At 46.3% G+C, this 27,944-nt stretch overlaps 1 protein-coding gene across 1 annotated transcript in view; it reads right to left on the bottom strand.

Moving 5' to 3' along the window:
• Positions 1-27,944, bottom strand: part of PMPCB (peptidase, mitochondrial processing subunit beta) — a 408,171-nt gene that overhangs the window by 231,329 nt on the left and 148,898 nt on the right. Inside the window, exon 6 of the mRNA XM_069628068.1 lies at positions 26,153-26,232. Within this exon, the coding sequence (XP_069484169.1) occupies positions 26,153-26,232 (80 nt within the window). The remainder of the gene's footprint in view (positions 1-26,152; positions 26,233-27,944) is intronic.

Raw genomic sequence — 27,944 nt, 5'->3', positions numbered from 1 at the left:
GCTCGGCAAGTGTACAAAACTATCTTTGGGCCCCTCTACCCTGGTCAATGCAGCAAGAAACGGCATTGACGATGTGCATCTATTCAATACCAGTCTCTCTACAGGTGCCTTTTCCACACACCAAGCTTTTGGCCCCAATACCAACTTTCCACTACCTTCTGCCTCACTTTTCACATACTCACAAACAGAACCACAATCGGACTTTAAAAGAAACCCCTCTTCTCTGCAATCATTGAATATCCTCGGCAAACTGGATGCGGTACAACAGCCACCCTCTGCCAAGCAAGAACCTAATCCCATTGTCTCCTTGACTAGCTCACCCATCTTGGATGACAATGAATATTTTGAAAAGTCCCTGCCAGTGATCTCGAGAATAATAAACCTTTTAAAAAAAGGAAGGCCACGAGCTCACCCACCTGGAAGCGAGAGAGCTCAAATGCATTTCCTCGGAAAGACAAATTAAGGTAAATAGGATGGGAGGTTTCTTGCTGGGCAAAGCTGGCGGTTTTGAAAGACCCAATCCATCTTCTTTTGCAAACTCAAATTTGGTTTTAAGATCTCAAGGTACCCAATTCACAGGGAGAAGCTTGGGAATTCATAATCCGGGATGGACGCCGGATAACATACAAAAATTCTCTTTTGCAGATATAATCGCCAGAAACACCCATCCTAGGACTGGGGCTGATAAAGATAAAATGCTTACAGCTATAGAGGAGTTATCCCAGAAAGTTAAGATTTTGGAACAGGGATTTACAGCTGCCAACATGCCCTCCACAATAGCATCTGGAGGGATAATGTTGGCCACAGATAAAGAAAATCCCCTTTATGATTATCCGGACAGCCCCTATGCCCCCACTAACATTCTGGAAAATGAGGCCAACATTGAGGACCTAGCAGAAACCACCACATCAGACTCTATATACCAGCCTACTTCTAGTTCTGATGGATTTTCACTTTCGAGGCGACAAAAACGTGTGGCACAAAAGGCCAAAAATGGGTTGCTATGGAAAAATGTAAAGGTAAATAGTACAAAATAAAAAAGAAAAAGATAAAAATGCTATGTTGAATGAAGTTGCTCTATCAGATTTGAGTCAACTCAATGAAGAAAGCTGTGAGAATATGCAGCTTCATAATTCTAACACTGAAAAAGTAAACATCAGCATACCAGTGACAAATAAAAAAATAAATACTAAAAACAAAAATAAAAATAAGATTACAAATAAAATGCAAGGAGATAATTTAGGTCCTCATTCTTCAGAGTTGGGGGTATCCAAGAACCTAAAAAACCCAAATACAAATGCCCTAGCAGGTGATAAAGAATCAAAACAATCCCAACTATCGGCATTCTATTGGATAGTAGAGAAATCTATATCAAGACCGATTGCCCTCCCGGTAAATTTGGGACAGAAGGTAGCCATTCCAATGACATCAGCACAATCTAATAAATTGGGCTACATATCGCAACCTACGGTAGAAAAACAGACTCTACAGCGGGTTGCTGATTTAAAAGATTTGGAGCCTGTAAAGAAGATGGCTATCGACCAAATGAAGTTAACTCCTGAAACCAAGATTTTAGACCAGGTTCCAGGTGAGGCGCCTCTCCCGAATCCTCCTTTTCAAAGAAAGAGCAGCCATAGATCCTTTAAAGCAAGACCTGGTATATATTATAAAAACAACACTGATGGAGTTACTTCCAGACCGTTCTCCTCCTAGCCTTTTGAACTGAGAAATCTCTCCATTCACTTGGCTCTAATCCGTAATGTTGGATACACACTGTGACACTTTCGAACCATAGCCCTATGACCGAGCAAGAAAGATTCAAGGATCGCACCAATTTACCGACTATTAAATCTCAAATAGAAAAGCAAGGAAATTACCTGCAATCAGAAGGGGGTCCAATGGGTAACAGGCCTGAATTGCCCACCTATGTAAAAGATTGTGATCTGTGAAACACTAATTGGCGTACTCCATTTCCAGAACTGCCTAGTATCCTACTATATAACCTATGTGTTATGGGGGTCCTTCATCCCTATACCGATCACGTATACTATCCTTGTTTAATGAAATCCCGAGGCTAAGGCTGATTTCTTCAGCCAACCTTAAACTTGTTGATTTCATACACCCCATGAGATATGATCATGTTCGGATTGTTCCAAACTCACTTAAGGTTTTTGATGTAATTCTCCAAGAAAGTGAGCAATTTAATAGAATGGGCTATGATATACTTATTTTCAGTAATGGATATGTAAAAGGAAGGGACACTGAAGAATATGTGAATAGGCCACGAACTAACGTACACAAATCGTTAGATTCAGACTATGGACAAGCTCAAATCTCAGGGAGTGAACAACAAGATTGGAGATGGTTAGCTCTCTCGTTGAGGGACTCCATATCCCAAATGAAATTATTGCATCAGAAACTTTAGTCCCTCCAATGATCCAGCATACTGGAGTGTCCTCTCGTGGAATTCTAGAGGACACTCCAACTTTCTGGTCTCTAAAACACTGTGTGCGAAATTTAAAACATATGAGCTGATTTGCATACAAGAATCATGGATGACTTCCTGCCTCCAATAAGATGGCTTTAATTGTACAAACCAGCTAGCGAAGATGGGGCTTCGAGGTAGACCTGTGGGTGGTTTACTAATCGCACTTAAAATGTCTATAGGAACACAAATTCTTGAAACAATGGATGTAACCGTGGGAGTGCTGGCGTTAGTTTTGGAAACTTTCAATGGTTATCTCCCTCATCACATTTTAGTGCTTAACATATACTGGAACCCTTCGCTTATCTTGGGTGATGTTATAGCAATGATCAATACCTGTCTTTCGACTATGTTGCTCAAATATAGAGGCCTGCATATTATAGTAGCGAGAGACCTTAATTCAGAAATCAAATATGGACTTGGAATACATAAAAAGATAGGATCTATTTCAATTGGAAGTACGGAAAATAATGGGCAATAAATAGTGTCCCTTGTGGCTGTTCCCGCAAAATCATTCAAGGCCAGGTTTGGCATAAATTATTTGATTTGTGGGGCTTAACTCATATGAACACTTCCTTCAGTTCCTCTACAGATGAGTTTACATGGTCGAATGGACATTCTACATCTACTATTGATCATATTTTTGCTCTCTAATAGGCTTTCGAATGCAGATGTTACATTTTCCGTGACAGACTCAGAAATTAATGACCACAGGTTTTTAGAGATAAAGTTAGCATGGGTTTCATATCCTATTGTCATGTCCCCGGTCACAAGAAGCCATACCAACAGACCTCTCCCTTTTTCCCACTTGCCTCCACGTATTCACCGACGGCGGTCAGGCGACAGCTCGTGGCAGCACAAGATCAAGAGGGTCCTATGGCCGGGTCGAGCCCCTTACCTCCAGTGGCGGTTACCATGGCGCCTTTCCACGCCGCGCCGTGGTTATCGACTTTGCCTGGGGGCTCGTCGCCCGAAACAACACGTGACCAGGAAGTAACGTTCTTGGATGGTCGTGCGAGATGTGGAGCACGTACCATGCGACCAGGAAGCGATCTCCATTTTCACTAAACAAGTAACACGGAACGCACGCCACGTGACACGATCACGTAACCTTCTCTGCCATTCAAAAGAAACAAGCGAACACTCGCACAACGCTTCACAGCTGCTTACGGCAGATACTGTTTGGCATTCACCTTGTTCTTGCTTCCTCTGGATTGATTTGATCAAGGATTGCTTCACGGACCTGCTCTTGCTTCTCCTTGGCACCGCTGCTTTATTGGTCTTACCCGGAACTACGAAGTTGGCTTTTTCCATCCGGATTTGCTCCTTGGATTATCCCTTGTTGTAGATGCTACTGCTTGGTTTCCCACCTCAGACTGTGTTCTGGACTGATTACGGATTCCCTTGTCTTTGTGCCTTGCTCACGTTTCTCTGCTGAAACCAGGTGTTAATCTTTCATCAAGAGTACCACCATTTTTGTCATCTGTCACCTGCTGCGGTCGACCACTGTAGACCCCTGCCCAGTTCTACACCCAGGGTATCCTACCATCTGCATTTGGGTAAGCCATCTTGTGTGCCTTGTTCCTTGCTCCCGTTTCTGTATTACCTTCACTTGCCTAACCTCGTTGCTTGCCTTACAGTGGTAAAGGGGGTCCTTCCGGCGTTCCTGGTTCCAGGCTGATGGTACTCCACACCTGTGGCCCCAAAGACTGCACGGGCAGTTATTTTATTATTTGCCCGCGTGGTACTTGGGGACTGAGGTTTCATCGTCTACACGACCATCAAGTCTTAACACCTATCAACATTGACAAGAACAAAGTCAATGATAGATTGCTTGTAACATGCTCAGGTTACCAAATTATTTGGCACGATGGGAACCTAAGTAAACTTAATGTTGCCTTTCTTTGTGAATTCCATACCAACACATGGTCCAAAAGACTACAGTTATTTTCTGTCAGTGTGTTCCCGGGATTTGTACAATCCACAATCGAAAGTTGCGTTAAACCTTCTAACAATATGCTGCCTTGCTCTGTGAGAACCCATGTTTATGACCCGTTGGTGAGGCAACAATAAAACTGGTCTAATCGTTGTATTAGAAGAATAGCTAGGTCCCAATTAAACTGTGAAACAAAGGTACAAACAAAGCAGAGTGATTAAACAGGCTAAGAAAAATTGGTTAAAAAACCATAAGGCATGGATGCTACAAAAAGATAATATCTTGATGATGACAGCTCTAAGAGACACTTCAAGTCGTCAATTTTGGACCCTAATTAATTTCTTGGAAGCATAACAAGTAGCAATTCAATCGACATGTGTCCACGAGGAAACATGGATAAACTACTTCTCTACCTTGTATGTGGGGAAATTTGCAATGACTGAAGTCCTTCAGTCATGTGCAATTAGAAACGGTCTTTGGGAGTGCAACCTCTCAATTTCGCTCATTGAAATACAGATTGCAGCCTCCAGCTCTTCAAGGGCAGCGGGGCCTAATGGCCTGGCAAATGTCACCTTAAAGAGAAATTCAGAAATCTGGGCAAAAGCCCTCTTTATTCTATTCTCAGACATTAAGATCACTCGTATTTTACCAACTTCCTGGAGGGTCTCCTAAATTATCCCAATCTATAAAAAAAGGAGATAGGCGGTCTCCTGCAAATTATCGTCCTATAGGTAGAATGGATGCGGATTCTAAAACTTGCTGGCTTGGTGTTGAAACACATAGTGCAATGGACAGAATCCAACAACATTTTGTCCGACCGACAGTCTGGTTTTAGGAAGGGAATGGGAACGGAAACTGGGGGCTTGCTCTTTACCCTGCTCCTTGAAAGATCTTGCAAAAAGTCAGCGAGCCCCATTTTTCTGGCCTCTGTTGAGCTCTCTCTCGGATTTGACAAGGTAGACCGAGTGCGACTCTGGTCTATGCTAGCCCTGTTGGGGATGCCTCCTGGAATCATGGCAATTCTTATTCACCTTCACGAGGGTTCAGAGATCCAGATTCGATTAAATATCGAAGGTAATTTATCTCGCCCCATTAAAACCTCCAATGGACTTAGACAGGGGTGTTTATTCGCCCCGAGCCTTTTCAATTTATATGTTTCTGATGTTGATGTCCCCTTGGAACACACCTCCTTGATTTCCCCTAATGTGGAGGGTAACAGAATAAGCTGGTGTACCTACGCAGATGACTTTTTATTACTAAATGGCACCCCGATTGGCCTTCAGCGAAAGCACACGGCTCTCCTACTTTACATCAAGGTTAATGGTGTTATTAATGAAAAGAAATCAGTCATACTGTGTTTAACGAATCGGAAGAAAATTCCTTGCTTCGGATGGAACTTGAACAGCTACAATTTGACAAAATTAAGATCTATACTCTATTTGGGCATTCCTGTTTTTTGTAAATCTACAAACGGTCTATATCGGGATTTCTATTTAGACAGAGCTGTATATGTAGACATTGAGCAAATGAGAAATTCTAGATGTTTTCACAGCCTTGAAGGGATCGGTCACGGGTAGGGGGCTACAAAATATGACAACAGAGCTTATATTGATCATCTTGGTTTATTGATGTTTCTTGGACTTGGACTTTTTATTTTGTGATCCTCCTTTCGGAACAACAAAAATGTGTGGTAGATATGCTTGTATATGTGTGTATGTTTTTATGCTTGATTTTGTTTTATCTATTCTTCTTTTAAAGACAGTGTAATCTCTCGTAATTTGTTTTTGTAAAGGTTTCTTTTTTTTTATAAACCATATACAAATAAAAAAGAATTATATTTTTTTCAATTTTTCAAAGGTCCGGAACCCGGTCAGCCTTTTTTCTCCTCTCCAGGAATAAGCAAGGATGCCTTACCGGACTAGTCAAACCTCGCGGTTATGTAGGGATAAGATTAAGATAAAAGTAATTTGTTCTAGGAGTTATGTATTATATATTTTAAGTATTATATAATTTTGTATGACACTGGTTGTTGTTGTTGGAGTGGATGAAGGTATGTCAGTTATATGGGGTGGCCACATAAGCTGGGGCGGGAGGGACGGGGACAGTTGGAAAATAATGCTAATGTAAATATGTCTATAAAAAAGGAAATGCAAAATGGCTCATTTTTTGCCGGCAACCCCTACAAGTTTTCTTAGACGAATGACGTATGATTTATATAAGGGGTTGGACTTTGACGCCATTTCTGACATCCAGCATTTAGAAACATTGAATAGCTGGTACTCTGATATGCACACTGCAGGAAGAAATGTCATAAATGAAAGCTGTTACAGGTGTGCACTTATACCGCACGCATCAGTGGCTCCTAAGTTATAAGTTCCACATCCAGTCCCAATTACAGAGGCACAATGCCTAGTACATCCTGCACCATGAAAGATAAAGGGCACATTCCAGGCACACAGCGTGCAGCAGAAGAGCACTGATCTAGAACCAGCGTTATGCAATGACAACACGAAATACAGCCTACAAGTACCATATGTTTCCTTGGGAGGTTACTCAAATGGCAACAACAAATGGCAGGGCGCCACAGTGACGTGCCCGGCAGATGGACTGATCGAGTACAGCGGAGAAGCAATATCCCAAATAGAGACTATGTGTGCGCAAATATGGTCCCAATACACCACAAGCTGATATGGATTGCAACAATGAAGAAGTCTTATCTGGGCGAAAAAAAAAAATCTGAGGGACCTCAGCGTCTGAGGGATTTTGGGTACACTACACATCATGATAGGGATAGTGTTACAGACGCGCCTATGCCAACGTCCCCTTTCGTCCCCGAAAGACAAGATGCAATACTCCACAGTTACCACTGGATGTCGGACCATATGCACAGCATGTGATTCTAAGCAGATTAACAAGCATCAGAACATATCATATATCATGAGCCAGAGAACAACTTGAGTCCAAGACCTGTAGGGAGATACCACTACTCCTCCCCATAGAAACCAAGAGGTTGGCCACCCTATCTGGCCCCTGAACCTTCCCCAATCACCCCCTCGCCCCAAACTAATCCGCCTGATCCAAGCTGTGATAGTATTCTGGGGAACAAGAGGTCCCCACAGGTTAACCACCACCCCCTGACCTCAACATTCCTAGCCCCTTGATCGTAGGCTTGGCTGCTTACAGCCCCTGCAGGCCCCCCATGTCACCCCTTGGGCGACCCGTCTTTAGGTTTGACTCTGCCTTTCGGCACTCCGAGTGGTCTGTTCTCTCCCGCCACCGTCGCCATTCCCATTGGCGTCTCCTCTGGGAGCTGAGGCTCATGTCCTCGGGGGTGGGGAGGGGGTGAGCCTTCTCAGTCCCCAGGCGAGACAACACAGAGGCCTTCTTCGCAAGAGGTTACCCTACATTGCCTCCCTTTCCACGTGAACTGCAATCCAAACGGGAAAGTCCACCTGTATCGGATCTTCTCTTGGAGTAAAATTTTTATCACAGGGATCCATCATCCTTTTCAGTAGAGTGAAGTGTGCCAAATCTTGGAAGAGCTGGACATCAGATCCATTAATCCGCAGGGAGCGGGCCGACCGCGCTGTTTTTAAGATTTCTTCCTTATGGCCGTAGGATGCAAAGGTAGCCAAGACATCCCTCGGACGCACCCCCGGATCCCTTCACAGCGGGCCCACTGTGTGAATCCTATCTAGACGGACCCCTCCAGGCATTGTAACAAATCTTATTTGTTTACTACCATGGGGCACTGCTGTGCTGACGCCCCTTCTCCAGCTGGTGCATCAAGTGATGAAGGGGGCTTTTGATTCCTTGGTCTGTCTAGTTGCCAACTCTTGCTTAGGGAACCCTCAGATCCCTGCGGAGTCGTCGTTGGGCTTGCCGGGGTCTCTTTCATTTTCCCTTTAGGCATGGGCACAATGGGGGATCTAGGCTACTCCTGGCCCGCCACAGCCGGGACTCTACGCTCCGTAAAGTGGTTACCAACCCTCTGCGATCAGGTCAGCGCCTGTTCCATCCGCCTTCACCTCACACACCCGGTGGGTGCTCCGCATGTGTGTTAGAGATGTAACTTCTTCGGCAATGAGCCCCCCATTGAAGTTTATTTTCTGCGCGTGGTGAGGGCCCTCCCCTCTAAATGATGCTGGTTTCTCAAGGCGATATTCTGTGTCTGAGTAGTCACCACCGGGGCTTCTCAGTCTCTTCCACCGGTGTGGACTATCTTGGATGTTGCATTATTGCAGGCTTCCTGCGTCTGGGCCACCAACATAGATCCTGGGGACCGCTTCTTCCCCACCTTTGCTGAACGGAGTTCCTATGGCAGCCCCCACACTCCAGGGCTGCACTGTCAGGCAAGCAGCCCACCTTTGTGGTGCTGGTTGGAAGCACCCGCACTGAAGTGCCGGGTGTTAGGGAGATTTATAAATGTGTATGCTTCATCCCCTCTCCTAGCGAGCCCCTCAGCACTTTTTGCTGGACGTCTAGGCCTTTTTTCTTTCTATCCTGAATAAGGGGTGTCTGTTTCCCCTCATTCATTCTTATTTGCTCTGACATTTACTCTGTTCACTGTGTTTCATCTTTACTATGGAGTCTGCTTTCCTCCATATCTCTTTAAAGGCATCTGTGTTTAACTTTTGCAGCACACAGCACCCCATGTGCAGTGTTGCTGGGAATCCATTGGGTTCCCCTTTGAGATACTTTCCTTATCCTTACTAACCACAGTTCTTAAAGGATAGAAGGTTACTTTGTGTCCTTCCTAAAACTTTATACTATGAGAGATTAGCACACACCACCTTATGTGGAGTGCTAAGGTGATACACCTAGTACCCCACTTCTCTCTGCTCCTGTGACATTTTAGTCACATACGACAACCCTATAGTAATGGCTGATGGCAGTCAACGTGTTCTACCAACTATTATGCTATTTTTTACTGCAGACTGTATTCACAGTCTTGGTTGTGCACAATAGGGGGTCACCTATGTTCTAACATGGTGGCTCCTTTCTTTTTTTGCCATTTCTATTGTGGTTGTTCTTTGTGTTGGGGAGAATTCTCATTTCTGTGCTAATTCCCTTCAACCTTAGAGACCTCCAGCTCTTTTGCTGGACTTTAGGACTTTTTCATTTTAATCCTGGAGTGAGTGAGACCTTTTACTCACTCTCTCATGTGTTGTGACCTGATTTGGATTATGTTTTTCCACTGTTTTTGGAGTCTGAAACTCCAGAGACATCTACTTTTTGTATGGTGACACACGGCACCTTCAGTGCAGCGTCACAGAGATATCCTTCTAGATTTCTCACAAGGTTTAAATACCTTTTCTTGTGAGAACTAGCGTTCCCAAGAATAGTAAAATGAAATTGACTTTACTTACCTTTTCTCTTTGTAGGTCCAGCACACACCCTCTTATGTGGAGTGCTGGGGGTTTACCTAGTAGCCCCTTATCCTACATTCTCATGTAACATGTCTATGTTACTGTAACGCTCACCTGATTCCGACGGAGGCGCCGACCTGTTCTGGACTGCTATGACCTCTTCTAAGGTGATGCGCAGGACTCGGAAGACAGACTGGACCGGACCCCCAAACCTCGCCTGTCTGGCCCGTAGAAGAATCCTTCTGTAGATGGAAAAGGGGATTAACTGTCTGCTGGATAATGTGTCGGATTCCCCCCCTCTTTCCCCCGCTCACACTCCTCGAACCCCCTCCGCGATTCCCCGTAGAGTCTCACCTTAGAGTCTGAAAGGACGAGCTCTCCATCCTGCTTCCGATGCAGGGCGCATTGATTTCCAGTTACTTCACTGGATCTCGGGTTTGGTGAGTATTCAACTCCGCTTGACTTTTCCGATATGAGGCCGTAAGTATTCATTTGCAAAAGTTCAAGTCTTAATTGTCCGTTGTCCTTTTCTCTATTTCAGATGTAGGATGAAGAATCCGCGTAGAAGAATGGATTCGCCGAAGGTAAACTCTGGTGAGTCTTTTTGATGGATGGTTCTCTTAGTGATCTTGCATTCACCCACTAATGCGTGTCTCTTTTTCCCCTTAGGGCCCGGGGTACGGCAGTGCCAAAGAAGCAGCGCCGACCCGAGGTGTGGAAAGATTGTCCCAACAAAAATCAGGTAAGTCTTAAGGTGGAAGAATCAGGCCTTCCTCAATCTGTTCCTTCGCTCACCTTTGTTTTGTCTCTTTTTCTCCTTAGGCGCTGAAAGGCGACGGATTGTGCCAATGGTCGGTGAAGAGCCCGAGGGCGCCTCGTGAAGGTGAGTGGAACGCGGCGCTGCAGCGAGCGATGCGATGCGCTTCTAAAAATAATGTATTTTCTCAGGTTCGTCGGAGTGATGGTTCCAGACTCCGGATGGAGGTAGGTAAAGTTCAATTATTCACCTTTCTCTCCTTTCCTTCCTTTTCAGGTGTTCCAGGTTGCAGGAGCAGACACAGTGAGCGTCCAGCTGCTAGATGCAGAACAACGCAAAGCGTGAGCTGCTGTCTGGGCGTGGTTTAAATAGCCCCCAAAGTAGTTCCAGGTAAGTATTCTTCCTCAGCCACGCCCGAGTGGTAAAATAGTCCCATAGGTAAAATAGTCCCTTTAAGACCTCAAGGAGGTCTGGATCTGGCAGCATGGTCTGCATCAGATAAGTCCATCCAAGCACTCCCATAATGAGCCTGGCGCCTATGGTGCCAGGACTGATGCCTTCTATGAGCCAAAGGCCCCAGGACAATGTCCAAAGAGCCCCTATAAGGGGTTGCTGGGTCCCTCCCTGGGGACATGATGTCTGCTTTCGGGGACGCTGGGCCTGAACTGGCTTCCCGGGAGTAGGCATCATGACAGTTACCCTCACTACTTTAAATGGCTGGTGGCAGTGGTTTATTTTTCCTAACATTGTGCTTTTCTACCGCAGGCTGAACCCTCAGGTGACCATTTTGTCAAAGTGACTGCCGTCTTCTTTTTTCTCCATTTTCTGTTTGGGAGGTCTTTCTTGGGTTTTACTCTGTGCGTCGAAACAGATTTCAGCCCTTTGTTTGTGTTGACTTTGGCAGGCTTTAGCCCTGATGCCCGCCTCTGGCGCCAGTGTGTCTGGTAGGACAGGATGTGAGGGAAGGTCCCAAAACTCTGCAACCAGTCCCGATTGGCTGGATGGCTGTCCTTCCAGAACAGCCACCCTGCTTTGTGATTGACAGCCTAGGCTGTGCATGAATGGGAGAAACCCGCTTAAAAGGCGAGGGTTTTGGGACTAATGGCCGAGTCGACCAATGGGAGAAACACTGGATGAAGAAACCATGAACGAAGCTTGGTGCGTCATCCTGGACCTTTGAATTCACTGGTGAAGCCCTGCTGCTGTGCTGAAACTCCTTTTTCAAATCGACAGAGAAGCTCCGGAAGGGAAGACTTCTTCCCTCGGGTTAGTGAGACCAACTAACCGTGAGACGAACTCCACTGGACCATCTTGCCCGACTGGCTGCACTTCTTTGCTGCTGCAAGAACAGAGTGGCAGGGGTCAAAAAATCCATAGTCAAGTGCCACGTCTGAAATCTGGCTAGAAGCTCCATGAGTCTCCTAAGGACCCTCCAGAAGCAGGATGACCAGAGCTCGAGTCCCCCTCACCAGAGTGCAGGACCCAAGGAGTGAAGGAAGCCCAACCGGTATCAGAGAACCGCGACAGTGCCGTTTACCAAGCACTGAAACCACAAAGTGCTGCTGAACCAAAAAGAGCCATAGCTGCTGATGAGCTCCCAAGTACTGCCGCAGGTTCCCCCCAGACATCCTCCCTCTTGTCCCCACAACTGAGGCTCAGGAACACATGGTCTGCACCATGTAGCAAGACAGAATCCAGCTGGACCACTCTTCTTCAAACCAGAGGTACTGTTTAGACTTGGGGTACTTACCTAATTGTCTTGTAGCTGTGCTCTTTTCATTTGGGAATTGCAGAGGCTTACTTTTAGAGTTGATTCCAACTCTGTTTCTCACAGCTTGTGACCCTACAATTGATCTTCCTACAGACTAACTTTGTGCAAGACTTTGATTCTAATAAGTGCCTCAGATCATAGACTGTTTCAAATTGACTTTGGCTGTCCTGGCCCCCTGAAGACTCTAGCCCATTGACTTTGATATTGTATGTCACTCATAGGTGGTGATGGGAAAGGCTTGTCTAGTTTTCATTCGAAGATTTAGTTGTCTTCACTTATACTGAACCTGTTTAACCTTTTCCTTCCTAGGGGCTCTTGAAGCCATTCCTTTCTGCAACCTCAGTATCTGTAAAGTATACCTAGTCTGATATATAAATGCCAATACTATCCTTGTGACTGAAGCCCCCTCAGGGTGTAGGAAGCATATCCAAAGATAATCCGCTAACTTGTTCTGATTCTGAAAAGTAATTTTAAAGTATATTAACATGGTTACACAAATTGCCTTTTTAAAGAAGGCTCATTTAAAACTTGATGTTAGTTAAATAAATAAACATTTATAACTGAAACCTTGAGTGTAAGTGTTACTTGGGTACTTGTATTTAGGTATTTCATTTGTACAGCTCTACAGCTCACATTTACCCTTCTCGAGATAGGCCTGGCTGCTCAGTCACACTACCTATTTGTGTATAACAGACCTATACCAAAAGGTGGGTTACCAAATACCAAGCAGATTAGTGTTGTGTAGTCTTAAAAAATGTGACTGCACCAATTCTTACCTAACACTATGTTATCCCTTTTTCTACCATTCTGTGAGTGGGAAGTCAGAGTGTGCGTGTTTTACTTTTGACTGGAACTATTGGGTTTCCCTGCCTATGCTCCAGTGTGTCTGGCCAGGAATTGGGGGAGGAGTTATTCTCTTCCCTGCCCTTTGTCTACCACAGTGCCTGAACAGAACCAGCTCCCACAAAGGGATTGGACAGCCACCCCACTCCCCTTTCTGTAAAATGCTGAGAGAGTTTGTAGAGGAGTGTGTGGGAAAACTGAATAAAAATGGAGGTTCCTGAGGATAAAGGCAAGTCGACCACTGGAAAAGAAGAACTGAAGCTGAAGACTACCAAAGACGCCTGCAGACCCTTCCAATCACTGAAGCGACCACTGCTGTCCTGGCCTCTATTTCTAATCGACAGAGGAGCTTCGAAGAGGACGACTCCTTCCCTTTGGCTGGTGGGACAAACCAAACCTGAGACAAACTACAAACGGAGCCATCTCCCGTTGTGCTGTGCCTTTCCAGAGCTGCAGGCAGCAAATTCCAAGGAGACCACCGACCCATTTGCAGTGCAACATCTTTGCGAGGCCGAATCTGTCCAGAACTTTGGTGAACTCCAGTTGGACCTCCAAAGGCACGATCCGACTCATCTAAGTCCCCTCACCAGAGTGCAGGACTTCAGAAGCAAAGAAAATCGACCGGGCGAATACTGTCTTTTGTTGGTGCTGAGAAAAAGGCGCCAAAACCGTAGACCAACCAAGGAGACTGAATAAATCCGTGTCAGGGGTACTCTCTCGAGACTGCTGCTGAGACATTCAGTTCAGAGTCTTTCCTTTTCGTCACCAGACTGAGGAATCAGGAGACCAGGTCTGTCACTGCTGCACAGAGGAGAATCCAGCTACGTTAATTTCTTCTAACCTCAGGTACTGTGGGGTGAAAGGTATAACTTACCTTAAACCCAGAAGTCGCTCCAGAGTGACTGGAGTGCATGAAGAGGTGTCCAGGGTGTCCAATTGACCTCTGACCCAAGCTTGCCAGCTTGTGTCCCTTTAGAGAGTCCTTTTTCAGGGTCCTCCCAACTTATGTCATATCTTCAAGTAATCTTATCCTAGAGACTGAAAGTATCCTGTGGCACTTTTGCTAGTTTGTTACTTCGTAAGACTTTGGCTCCACTCCTCCTGAACTGACTTTTTCATATAGTTAGGGATTGGACTTTGACAGCGTTAGAAGCTCTGAAAAGTGTCTCTTGAACATTAAGCTCTGCAACTCTGTGTATAACCAACGTTTTTCCTTCCTAAATACTTTACCTTGTGTGGTTTTGTGAATACAATTATCGTAAATCTGTGAAGTAATGCAAGTAAGCTGTAGTACCGATAATACAGTGGAACTATCATCATTGTCAAACAACTATTTTAAGCACAAGCAACTACCATTGAAGTAATCACCTTTGAAAAGTATTAAGAATTCCTGTGTGTGTTAGTGAATTAAGTATTTATCTACCTTACTTATGTAAACAATAATAAATGTATATTTTTGATATAACATTTTAAGTTTAAGTGTTTCTTTGGACTATTGTATTTACTGGGTTCAGTGTACTTACCTACAAGCTCACATCTTCCTCCTATGATAAGTCTGGCTGCTCTGCCATTCTACCAAGATCCCTTGGGTAGTACAGACATATTCTAAGAGTTGAGGACATGTATGTCAAGGGATAGCTTCATGAAGTCTCACCTCAAGTGAACTTTAGGAAAACACCCCTCCGTCAGATCCTCCTTGCTGGGCTTAGCAGATTTTGATGTGTCGAGCCCCTAGCCACTCACCTCTTATTACTGTTGCTGGTGACCGCTGCCTTCCGCGCTGGTGCCCCCCCTGCTGTACTGCTGAACATTAAGGCTGGTGTTGACGTGCGGCGGGTGGGGGGCTGTAGTAGCTGGGAGCCAGCAGTTATGCTTGGCGAGAGTTGCCAGCAGTCTACCACTTCCCCCAAGCCGTTGCCGCATAGGCCCACCAAGTTCCTTGTGCGGCACTGCCGCTTGCTGTTGATCGTAGGCTCGAGGCAATCCATGGTCTCTCCCACGCCGGTGTGAGCCTACTCAAGGGAGGAGGGAGGTCTGGGAGTTCATTCCTATGCCTCCAGTACAGGGCCCCAGGCGTAGCTATATTCCGGGGCCACAAGTCCTTTTCGGCAGGCTCATACACTGTCGCTGTTGTCCGAATCACTCCACACAGCAGGCCGCCTCGCGTGGTCGCTGCTGGAGTTGATAGGCGATTGCCTCTACTGTTCTACGGATCACTTTTGCATCCTCCCCCGAGCCCCGCACGCTGCTACGCCCCCCGGAGATGTGGTTTACAAGGGGGTGACAGGTAAATCTGCTCCTTAATACACCTTTGTTGATAGGGACGTGCTGCACTCTGCACGTCCTCACCCTGCTGGCGGCCATCTTAGAATCCCTTAGTGCATTTCTAAAACCGTCTTAAAGAGTTCTTACTTAACCATGAGTAGCTGACCGCCCCTCTGAAAAGTATTTAAGTTGGTTACTTACCTTTGAACTGTGTTCTGAAAAGTAATCTGGTAATCTAAGTGAAACTGTATCCATTCTGAAAGAAGAATAAATTACATAAGTTGCAAGGTGGTACAGCCTTACACTAAGAGCGGAGATTCTCTATTGCCCAAGGTATAGTTTTATAAAGTCATGGTAGCACTGTCCAAACACTTATCAAGAGAGTTCAGTCAAGACCTTTGCATGTCCACTAAGCTTGGCTTTCCAGAACCCTACAACAGTAGTCATCCTGAAAAACCAAACGGGTGCGTTAACAAGAGTGTTGAGATGGATTTCTAAAATCTGGCCTGGTGGACAGATTTTAGGGGGGCCACCAGAGTTATAATGAACAGGGTAACTCTGAAAGGTTAGCCAAAACCAATCAAGACAATTCAATTTAGACAGTTAAGTAAAAAAATACTATATTTATTCTAGGCCCAAAAAAAGCACACACTAGTAAATGAAACACACAGGTGATAATCATCATCCTCAAAACTCTTAATTCGGCATTAAGCCATTAAGAGTACAACACAACGTACAATTTCGATAAAGGTACTTTTTCATGCCGTTGATTCTAGTGAGAGGTGCTTCTTCCGGTCAGTTCCAGGAGCAGAGTACAACCCTTTGCGAAGAGGAGCTGCAAAAGGCACTGATCCAGACCTCTTCAGGTCATTTCACCAGACTGGGGACGGCGAGTGCCAGTGACGGCCACTGCACACAGGCGACAGCAAGCTTCTTTCCAGTCACAGTTGGAGACTTCCAGAGCAGGATCCCTTGAAGCTGGGACCCTGAAATTCTTAAGGAAGGCGCCATCCCACAAACTGGTGACCACTGATGATCCGGCAATGAACGCAGAACGATGGTGATTCTTCCCAGGTAGGTCACTGAAGAGCAGGTCAGTCCACCGGGTGGTCCGGGGACACTTCAGACAGCTGAGGACGGCTGGATCCTGGGAACACATCAAGACCGGTTGGTCAAACCAGTCCAAGGGTTGAAGCACTGCTCAGGGCCTTCGCTGATCAGGTAGTCCAAGCAGGGCTTTACCGTGCCAAACGCAGAAACAGATGCTGGGCTCTTCAGGAGTCGACCACAGATCTTCAGTCTGCTGCTCAACTACACAGGATACTTGGTTCCAATGCTGACCTAAAGAAATTCCTGCAAGAGTTCTCATATCCTAAATCCTGGCTGGAAGCAAGTCCAAGCCAACCAATTGTAAGGATCTGCACCAGTCAGAAGTGGTCCAATCAGAGACCAATGTGTGCTTCACTCATGCCAAAGACCATCTGGCACCACAAGTATGGAGTGGGACCAGTCAGTCAGTCACAATCTCTCAGACAGACAGACAGACACACACAGAGACAGACGCAACAGCAGTAGCTTTTCCAGGCAACTACATGACCTTATATGGGATTCCCTGACCTGAGAATGCAGGAAGAAGGCCCAACAATAAGGCCAAAGAACGAGGGAAATCCTTGTGGCACTGCCATTTTAGGGTACTGGCTACATTTAGTAGCCAAACGCGGTAAACGCAAATGTGCACACTAGAAATAAGCAAAAATTGTTAAAAAACAAGGTAATTGCTACCACCAGTTTGTCTTTAGACACATATAAAGGTAACCAAAAAACCAAGTCTAAAAGACTAGGGTGATACAAAAGTATCCCCACTACATTGTAAGATGCTGTGTGCACTGTTAAAAAGTTACCAAAAACATCAAAATACAAAAGGGAAACAGCACCGATAGTCTGAATGACTGATCAGTTTCCACTTAACAAAAAGGGCGTGTATGTGAAGCTGAAGGCTTCACTTCCCTATAAAAAGTCCGGACAGGTTCAAAACAAAAGCAAAAAGTTTGGGGGTCCATCGAATATGGAGGGAAAGTGCCAAAAGAGAGTTTTGGTCTAACTTGATGGAAACAATGGTTTCCACTCAGGTTGAGTCTCTTCACGCCCCTCATCAGAAAGCAGTGGAAAAACCTCCTTAACACAGCTTTTTTGTGGATTGTGTTGGAGGGTGATTGAGAATTATATTAAACAAGCTGATATACCCAGCATTGCCCGGGATTTTTTTTCTTATATGTACTATTTGGTAGAACTACCATAATTTAGCTTTACGCTTTTCGGAAAGGCTCCATAAGAAAGGTGAAAAAAATAATCACTACATTTTTCGATTATTTCTCATTTTAAAAGGGTTTTCTTGTAAAGACTACACAACACAATGGGTCTCATTACGAGTTTGGCGGTCTGGAAATAAAGGTGCTGGTAGCAACGTACCAGCACCCTTTCCAGAGCATCAAAGTACAAATATGAGGTAGGGGCAATGAACTACCAGCAGGCTTGATCAGCAGGCTTGATCAGCCGGGATTTCAGGCCCCTACCGGCATGTTTTTCACTCAACTGTGCTGTTGTCTTTAATAACGGTTCCAGTGCTTCAGTGTCCCCATTCCCATGGAGTACTATGGTACTCCATGGGAATGGGGATTTACCATACTGCCGCCACTTCCGATATGCCGGTAGCAACGGGATGTCAGGTGGCAGTAACGGTGTTACAGGGTTGCCGGTAAACCGCTGGCTACCGGCTGGATTTACCGGCAACTTCGTAATGAGGCCCAATGTATTGTCTTCTTAAAAAGTCATTCTGAAACGTATAACTGTACGTGAGAACATGGAGATTCCTGAGCAGCATGATGGGTGATATGATGCCGACGGTGGCAACAACTATGGACTTAAAGTTAAATATTACTAAAGTACATGTTCATTGTACGGCTGGTTTATAAACAACATTTTCTTTTGCCTTCCCGGGGAACACTGTCGCTCCAATTACGTTGGACAGCAATTTTTTAGCACACAGCCTTGTGCCATTGCACAGCCTAGGTGGGTTGGGATTTCGAAGCAGCATGATGGGTGACCCAACTTTCAGTCGAAGCAGATGTGGCGTCGTTCGTAGCGGGGGAATGGGGGACAGGTGGGTCAAGTGAGTTCAAGAAATCTGTTAGATAGGTTACGGCTTCGTCGGCATCCACCAATATATCGGTTGAGTTATACTCAGTAACTGTGCCCCGAAGCATATCCTGAATCCGATCCCAGGTACTGGACCTAGAGTTTTGTTCCTCGTATCGGGACCGGTCCTTCTACGATCCCATTGATATTTTGCCGATTTCAGGCAACCGTCTCATGTGTGAAGGTGCTCAAATACGGGGAAAGAGGTGGGGTATCCAAATGTCATGTAGCCAGTAATGTCCGGAGGGTCCCAACAGGAAATTATGCCAAATTTGGTGCATATTGGTGAAACGGCATAGCATTGTATAAGGAACAATGCTTTTCCAAGGCACAAACCTACAAACACATTTTGACTTGTGCTGAAATCCGGGGAACGGGGTGGCGTGTCCAAATGTCATGTAGCCAGTAATGTCCGGAGGGTCCCAACAGGTAACTATGCAAAATGTGGTGCAGATTGGTGAAACAGTGAAAATTTGTTAAAGGAACAATACTTTGCCAAGCCACAAATGAGGGATATGGCCGAACGGACCGCATCCAAAAGTTTGCATGGACTAAAAGTCAGAAAAATGCAACCACCAAAAGGTTTGAACCACCAAGAGTTTGAACCTTTGGTGGTAGCATTATAGGTAAGTATAAAGAAAAATAGACTGCGGGAGTGTCCTCCGCAACACCCCGCTCACTATACTGTTTAGTATAGTGAGCGGGGTGTTGCGGGGGACACCCCTACAGCACACCCGTGAAAAAAAAAATGGGGGCTGCGGGGTTGTCACCCGCAACACACCGCTCATTATACTGTTTGTTATAGGGAGCGGGGGTTGCGGGGGAAACTCCTGCAGTCCCCGTAAAGACCCTTCGGCACCGGTTGCCGATCACGGAAGTGAAAGGGAACTGGCGCCGCAGGAAATCAGTGTGAAGCAGAAGGTAAGTAAGGGTATGTTTATGTTGGGGGTGTGGGTGGGAGTGTGCTGAGGGTGTGGGTGGGGGTGTGTTGTGTGCGTGTGTGGGTAGGAGTATGTATGTTTGTTCGCATGAGAAAGGTGCAAACTTTTGGTTGTTCGCACCTTTCTCATGCGAATGTTCCGGCAGCGTTAAATTCAGCTACGGCCGGATCACTTAGATTCACAAACGAGTGTTGATTTTTGCCCAAATCCGGGGAAAGTGCTGGGGTGTCGAAAATAACCCTCCATATATATGACAATGCATTACTTACCGTAAAAGCATTTCTGATGGTTATATCTGCTTAGATTCACATGCTGTGCATAGGTCCGACATCCAGTGGTCACTGCGGAGTATTGCATTTTGTTTTTCGTAGTCGAAAAGGGGACGTCGACAAGGCGTGTCTGTAACACTATCCCTATAGTGACGTGCGTCGTACCCACAATCCCTCACGCGTCGAGGTCCCTCTGTTTGTATTTTTCTGCCCTTAGGGAGCCTTCTAGACGTGAGTGAGTACAGAAAAGAGAGAAATATAGAAAGGGATGTCTATGTTCCTTCCATCCGAGCGGGGAGGAAGGGTGGGCGCATGTGAATCTAAGCAGATACAACCATCAGAAATGCTTTTACGGTAAGTAATGCATTGTCTTCTGATGTTTGTTAATCTGCTTAGAATCACATGCTGTGCATAGTCTAGCGAGCAGTACCCGGAGTTGGCGGTGGGTTAAGAGAAGGAACAGTAGAAAAAAAGATGTCTTAATACTGCCTGTCCCACCTGGGAGTCAGATCTAGAGTGTGCATCTAGACAGTAGTGTTTTGTAAAGGTGTGCACAGAGCTTTGCAGATGGACTCAAGGGGAACACTTGCAATGAACGCTATGGAAGCCCGAGTGCCTCGAGTGGAATGTGCTCTTGGCTTGAAGGGTAGTTCTCTCTTAGCAAGAGTGTAACAGAGAGTGATGCATTGAACAATCCATCTAGATATAGTGGACTTTGAAACAGCATCTCCTTCTCTTCCTGCTGCCACCGAGACAAAGAACTGATTAGTCTTTCTCAGTGGTCTGGTTCTTTCCATGTAGAACATGACGGCTCTGCGTACATCTAGTGTATGCAGACTTTTTTCTCCCAAGCTGGAAGGGTTTTGAAAGAACCGTTGGTAGTTCTATTGACTGGTTTACATGAAATTTCGAGATGAATTTTGGTGCAAACCTTGGGTGTGTGCGTAGAACCACCTTATCCTTGTGAACTGTTACGAAGGGGTCTAGTACAGAAAGAGCCTGTAGTTCACTTACTCTCCTAATGGAGGTGATAGCTATTAGGAAAGCAGTCTTAAGAGTGAGGTCTTTAAGAGTTGCCTTGTGCATGGGTTCGAAAGGAGGGCCCATGAGTCTAGAAAGTACCACATTTAAGTCCCATCCGGGAGCTGGGTTAGCTATCGGAGGGTATATTCTCTTTACCCCCTCCATGAAGGCCTTGATAACTGGTATCTTCCACCACGACACTTTAAGTTGGGAAGTGGTGTATGCTGAAAGTGCCGCTAGGTGGACTTTAATGGAATTGAAGACTAGACCTGAATCCAGTAAATGGGTCAAGTACAGAACAATGTTAGTGGGAGAGCAGTCAACCGGGTTGATGCTCTTACCTTTACACCAGATGACAACTCTTTTCCACTTGCTAGAATAGCAGTGGCGAGTATTAGGTTTTCTGGCTTCCCTGAGGATGTCCATACATCTCTGCGGGAGTTGTAAATGTCCAAATTCTATGATCTCAGGAGCCAGGCTGCTAAGTTCATGGTCTGAGGGCATGGATGCAGAGTCCTGCCCTTGTCCTGTGACAGCATGTTGTACGGGCAGGGAAGTTTCACTGGGGGAGATAGGGACATCTCCATCAAGTGAGCGAACCATGGCTGCCGGGCCCACATTGGGGCCACTAGTATCATGGTAACCTGCTCCTGGTGCATCTTGTGCACCACTTTGTTGAGAAGGGGAGTCGGGGGAAAGGCGTAAACAAATTTCCCTGACCATTGAATCGACAGACCGTTCCCCTTGGACTGGTTCTGCGGGTACCTGGAGGCGTAACTTTGGCATTGTGAGTTCTCCATAGTTGCGAACAGGTCTATTTCCGGGAATCCCCATTGCGTGAAGACGTCTAAGACGATGTCTTCGTGCAATTGCCATTCGTACTCTTCGGGCAGGGGGAAGTCTCTGCTGAGTTTGTCTGCTAGCAGATTGAGTTCCCCTGGTACATGTTGTGATAGTAGGAACATGTTGTGTTTGAGAGCCCACTTCCATATATTCTGGGACAGCTTGGACAGTCCTGGAGAGTGAGTGCCCCCTTGCTTGTTGAGGTAGTACATGGCTGTGGTGCTGTCTGTGAGGACCATCACTGTCTTTCCTTGTAGGTGTTCCTGAAAGGCTTTCAGTGCTTTGAACACCGCTAGTAGTTCCAGCAGGTTTATATGCTTGGATGCTAAACTCGGAGTCCACGCTCCGTGAGCAGTCTGATGGGATAGGTGAGCCCCCCATCCTGTGAGGGATGCGTCTGTGGTTAGAGTGGCTTCCACTGCGGGTGTGGCAAAAGTTTTCCCTAATAACAGGTTTTCTTTTGTCCACCACCGTAGCGAGAGAACCAAGGCCTGCGAGACCACCACTAGATCGTCCCATTGTCCGCTGGCCTGACACCACTGGCTGTAGAGCCACTCTTGCATTGGGCACAGGCGCGCGTGAGGTACCAAATAAATACATGACACCATCATCCCTAGCAAGCGCATTGCCTTGCGTACCGTCACCTCTCGACCTGCCACATAATGGGGGATCTGAAACAGCATGTTTTGGACCCTCTTGTTGGAGGGGAAGACGAGGACGTCCTTTGTTTGAATTAGAGCCCCTAGGAATTGTTTGATTTGGCTGGGGTCTAAGCTGGACTTCTTTTCGTTGATGGAGAAGCCCAGTTGGGACAAAAGGTCTACAGTCTTTTGGGTATTGGAGAAGCATGTTTCGTAAGAATCCCCTGTTATGAGCCAGTCGTCGAGGTAAGGGTATACCGGGATGGATAACCTGCGTAGGTGGGCCGCTGCCACTGCCAGTACTTTCGTGAATACCCTTGGTGCTGATGCTATCCCGAAGGGTAGTACTCTGAACTGGTAGTGCTTGTTCTCTATCTTGAACCTGAGGTATTTTCTGTGCGCTGGCAACATTAAAATATGAAAGTATGCATCTTTCATATCTAGTGTTGTCATGTAATCCCCTTGTGATAACAGTGGGATTACTTCCTGCAAGGTCACCATACGAAACTTTTGGGGTTTGACAAACCTGTTCGCTGGGCGCAGATCTAATACAGGGCGCATGGTTAAGTCCTTTTTGGGTACAAGGAAGTACACTGAATAAATACCTTCTGTTACCTGAGATAGGGGGACAGCCTCTATAGCTTCTTTTTTCAGTAGCTCTTCTACTTCTTGAAGAAGAATGGTGAGGTGTTCCGGTGTCATGCGTCGGTTCCGTGGGGGTCTGTACTTCGGGGAACCGTTGAATTCGATGCACTATCCATGGGCTATGGTGGATAAAACCCAGCGGTCTGACGATATTTCCTCCCATGCTGATAGGAACGATGTTAGCCGGCCCCCGACCGGTGATGCATGGGAGGGGACCCGAATCTTCGGGTCATTTGTTGGTATTGGGCGTGGAACCTTTGGGGCTGGAGCCGCAACCTCTTCCTTTGCCACGGCGTTGGCCTCTTTGACTGAATTGGTTGTTACCCTGGTTAGAGGGCCAGTTGGTAGCAGAGTAAAATTGCTGTTGGTTTTGCTGGCGTTGGCCACGAAAGGAGCGTCTATTGCCATAGCCGCGTCTGTTAGGGGGCCTAGAAATTTGGTCAAGAGTCTTGATGGTATCAAATTCCTTCTTCGCATGTTCTAGGGCCTCATCAACTGCTTTCCCAAACAGGTGTGTTTGGTCTATGGGCTTATTTATCAGGGAAGCCTGGGTTTCCGGGTTAAATCCCGAATTGCGCAGCCAGACATGGCGTTTGAGAAGTATTCCCTGAACCAGGGAACGGCCAGCCGTCTCTGCGGCATCTAAGGAGTTCTTTACGATGCCCTGGTTTACAAGAGTTCCCTCTGAGATGATATCTAACAGGCCTGAACGCAGGGGTTCTGGTGCGTCCTCTGCTTCGCTGCGCAGCTTGCTCCACTGTGCATCTGCGTAGCTAGCTAGTAGGGAATTGTTATTCGCAATCCTAGTTGAGAAGGCCGCGGAGGTCGTGATTCTCTTCCCAAGTGCATAGAGCTTCTTGCCCTCTTTGTCAGGTGGTGCCTCACTAGTGGATAGTGGTACCCCCGCTCTTTTTCTTGTATTAGTAACTACAAGGGAGTCCGGAATAGAATGTCCTCTGATGTACAAGGGGTCAGAGGACGAAGGGCTGAAGAGCTTTTCTATCCGAGGGTTGACCCCTCTGACTAATGCAGGATTGGAAAGGGAAGGAGTTATTCTTCTCTTTATGGAAGCCAGGAGCGGAATAGACTGACTAACAGGGGCTTTTTCTTTAATAACTTTTTCTACAAAGTCTATGTCAGGAAGAGTTTCCCCTGTGTCTATTTCAAAATGCGCAGCTGCCTTGCGCAATAGTGCATTAAGGGAAGGTTGGTCATCTATGGGAGAGGTGTTTCCAATAGGTGAATCCTTGGGAGGAGAAGGGTGAAAGGCATCAGGGTCTGAGTGCACAGATGGGGATTGCCAAGGTTGCACTGATGGGGATTGCCAGGGCTGCGAGGTGGCTGTATCTTCTTCAAAAACTCCTGCACTAGTGTAAGGATGATCTTCTTCAAACCCCTCTTCCTCTCCACCCAAACCCTCCTCATCTTCTTGGAGGTATTGCTCCTCTTCAGTGAGGTTATATACGTCTGTAGAAAGGGGAAACAGTCTAGGGATCTTGACCCTAGGGTCATCCTGGGGCCATTCTCCTGGTCTTTTGTGTGAGGGTGGGTTTTGGCTTCCCAAAAACCTTTCCATTTTCTCCATACAAGAATTGAGTCTTTCAAGGGTCTCATGGGGGACCCCTGAATAGTCTAGAGGGGGGTAATCAGTGTTTTTGCCTTCCAAACGCTTAGAACGCTCCCACAACGTCGACGAAAGGTTTCCCTCGCCCTCAGAAAAGCCCTCTGGTAGTTCAGAAGTGCCCTTAGATGAAGGGGGCAGTTCTTGGCTACTCTTGTGCTTTTTCGGCGTTTCTATAGCTTTTGGTGCGGTATTCGACGTCTGTTTCGTCGTCCGCTTACGTTTGTCTTCGGAAACAATTCTCGCCAGGCTCTCGACAACGAGTTCGCCGGTAGAGGGCTCTGGTATCGACGTTGCCTGCGTTACGCGTTGTTTCTCGACGGCCGCTCTATGGAGCGTTACGTCAGATGTTTTTGAGGTAGCGCCCGTGTTTGATGAAAGCCCAATCGCTGGCCGCGGCTGCGTTTGCGGGTGGGGCTTGAGACCCTTACGGTCTGAGGTAGACGCCGGAGTGCCCTGCGTCCCCTTCGGCGCTGATGGATCCTTCGTCTTCGATGAAGAAGAGCCGTGGGTTGTGTGCTTAGGCCTATGGGGTCTATGTGCGTCCTTGTCGCCGGGGTGTTCATCCCCATAAGCAGGGAGTGAGCCAAGCCCGTCGGGGCCGGGGACGGACGTCGAGGAGCCCGAGCGCTCCTTCTGGGGGTTAATGACTTCCGTAACGGACGTCGAGTTATCACCCTCCTCGTCACTTTCTGTAACAGCGGCGGCGGGTGAGGAAACTGACTTCGACATAGCGTAGTCCGCCCACCTCTTAACTTTCCGTTCTTTAAGAGTTCTTGGTTTCAAGAGCTTACAGGCTGCGCAGCTGTCCTCCTTATGATCGAGGGGCAAGCAACGATTACAGAGCTTGTGTTTATCCTTCCAAGTGTATTTGCCCCTACAGCGTGGGCAAAACTTAAAAGGTGTCCTCTCCATAGCTGAGGCAATAATAACTGGTGATAACAACCCCAAGGGAAAGATAGGGGAGAAAGAAGGACATTCTCAAAGAGAAGATAAAAGTTCGAACCCCCACTCTCCCTACTGTATGTTGGCCGGCGAGGCCAGGCCACGTGTTCGGCAGCGCCGAAGGATCCCCTCTGTCTCTTCCCCTCCGTCGAAAACTTGTTCGGCGGAGAAACAGCTTCACAGCTAACGTCGAGTGGAGGGATCTTTATGAATATAATAAGTATAATTAAGGACCGCGGTCCGTAGTAAGTATTTTGCAATGTCTCTCTAGGAGCTCTGCGTAAGGCGACCAGAAGCTGGGCGGAAAAAAACAATCTGAGGGACCTCGACGCGTGAGGGATTGTGGGTACGACGCACATCACTATAGGGATAGTGTTACAGACACGCCTTGTCGACGTCCCCTTTTCGACTACGAAAAACAAAATGCAATACTCCGCAGTGACCACTGGATGTCGGACCTATGCACAGCATGTGATTCTAAGCAGATTAACACACATCAGAAATATATATATAGAATTTGATTATGGAGTTTTAATTACATGGTGCAAGTTAGGTGATGCCCAAACAGAATTAAAAAAATGAGGACAAAGTACTTTTACAAACCTCCAGCAGCAGCCAAAACAATCCTCGGCCCTTTATAATGGGTTGTGATGTACTCCACCAAGTCATTACGGTTTATTGATCTATAAATAATGCAGAGGAAACATTTAGGGTAATGCATTATGACATGAATATATGCAAAGTGCACGAGTGCTCAGTAAAAGAAAAACAAATACTATTCTTGCACAAACAAAAGACCAACAATATTGTTTCATCAATATTAGCTGTCAGACAATGATCAGTCACCCAAATAACAAACACTCTGAAGTTGTCATTTAAGAGTCTTGAAGCTGTTCAGGAGTTTTTCTAAGGTCCTACCTGGTAGGACTTTATAAAACTATACCCTTGGTATACAAAGCTCTAACTTCTAGAGTAGGCCTCTACTACTCAGTGTAGTGCTAGCTGTGGCAGAACAGCCAGGCTTATCTTAGGAGGGAGAGAGGGCTCTAGGAAGGTACATAGAACCTAAACACTCGGGGTGTTATATGCAAATAATGGGTCATTTCAAATAAACACTCAGGCAAAGATAATTCTTCAGAAAGGTTAGTACTATCCATAAGCAGTAAACACAACAGAAAACCAATGCAATACTTCTGGTAAGTAAACAGTGTAAAATACGTATAGAATGGTAGTATGCAATTCAAGGTAAGTAAAAGCCACTGTTATAGTAAACTTAGTAGAATATTCTGGTTGGGGAATGAAGGTACAAGACCAACATAAACAGGTAAGGACGTCACAATGCTTGTAATACTTTGTTTCAGGGAAAAAAGATTATGAAACAACACCAACACAATTTAATTTACTTTGCAATCATTTTACAGAGCCTCATGCTTCAGCAGTTCATCCCTATTTAGTTATGAAGTCTTTCAGAGTCAGATTGAAGGTCAAAGAGGCAAGGCACAAGCTGAAAAAAGTCAACATTTCCTTTGGAAATCTTCAGTAGCAAGTAACGGTTAATATGGATAAAAGGAATCGGGGACTTCATAGAAGACTCCCTGAATGCACACAGGCGTTCTGCCTGGGCAGACGTGTATGGGTGAACTCCCAAACACACGTATCACCACCCCAGCAACACAGGAGCAGCAGAACGATTCTAGGTTAGGTATTACCCGGACTCTCACAGTACCTCACAGTGAAGAAGATGATGCAAGCAGACACCCTCATAATGCAGCAGCTGTAGGACCTGGTCACCGAATTCCTGGTCATCTGACGAAAGAAGGGACTCTGGAAGGGATTTTGCAGCAGCAGTCAAGTGGAAAGGCTCCCAGCAAAGGATTCTCTGTGGCTTCTCGTGGCTTTGATTTTGGTGCCCTTTTCAAGACACCAGATGAAGAATGGTTACTGCCCGGTTGACTCACCTCACTTTCTCAGTCCAGCACTCTGGTTATGGGATTTCAAGGAATGCATTCTTGCCTCTGGAGGTCTGGAAGGAGTCCACCAAAATTCCAGAAGAATTCAATCTTCTGAAGATGATGCACTGCACGATGGCTGCAGGTCCCAGGATATTGGTGGTTTGCAGCCCAGGAAGGTCGCAGGTCGTAATGGGATGGCTGAAAGTGCAGGTCGTCTCAAGGCTGATTGGTCCCACCAGCCCAAAGGAAGGAGCCGTCCGCTTCAGAGCTCCTCTGTCGCATAGAAGAAATGGCAGCACAGCAGCAGTCATCTCCGATCACTGAAGTAGTTACAGACGCCTTCTCCTCATCTTCCTCTTCAAAATTGGTTCCAGTTGTTGACTCTCTGTGCACCAGGAATCCAGCCTCTTATCCAGGATCCCAGACAATCAGCATTCATGCCA

This window comes from Ambystoma mexicanum, chromosome 12, assembly GCF_040938575.1.
Source record: "Ambystoma mexicanum isolate Mex_15411 chromosome 12, UKY_AmexF1_1, whole genome shotgun sequence".
NCBI lineage: Eukaryota > Metazoa > Chordata > Amphibia > Caudata > Ambystomatidae > Ambystoma > Ambystoma mexicanum.
The sequence above is the reverse complement of the archived record's forward strand: the minus strand, read 5'-3'. Positions and strand labels throughout refer to the sequence as shown.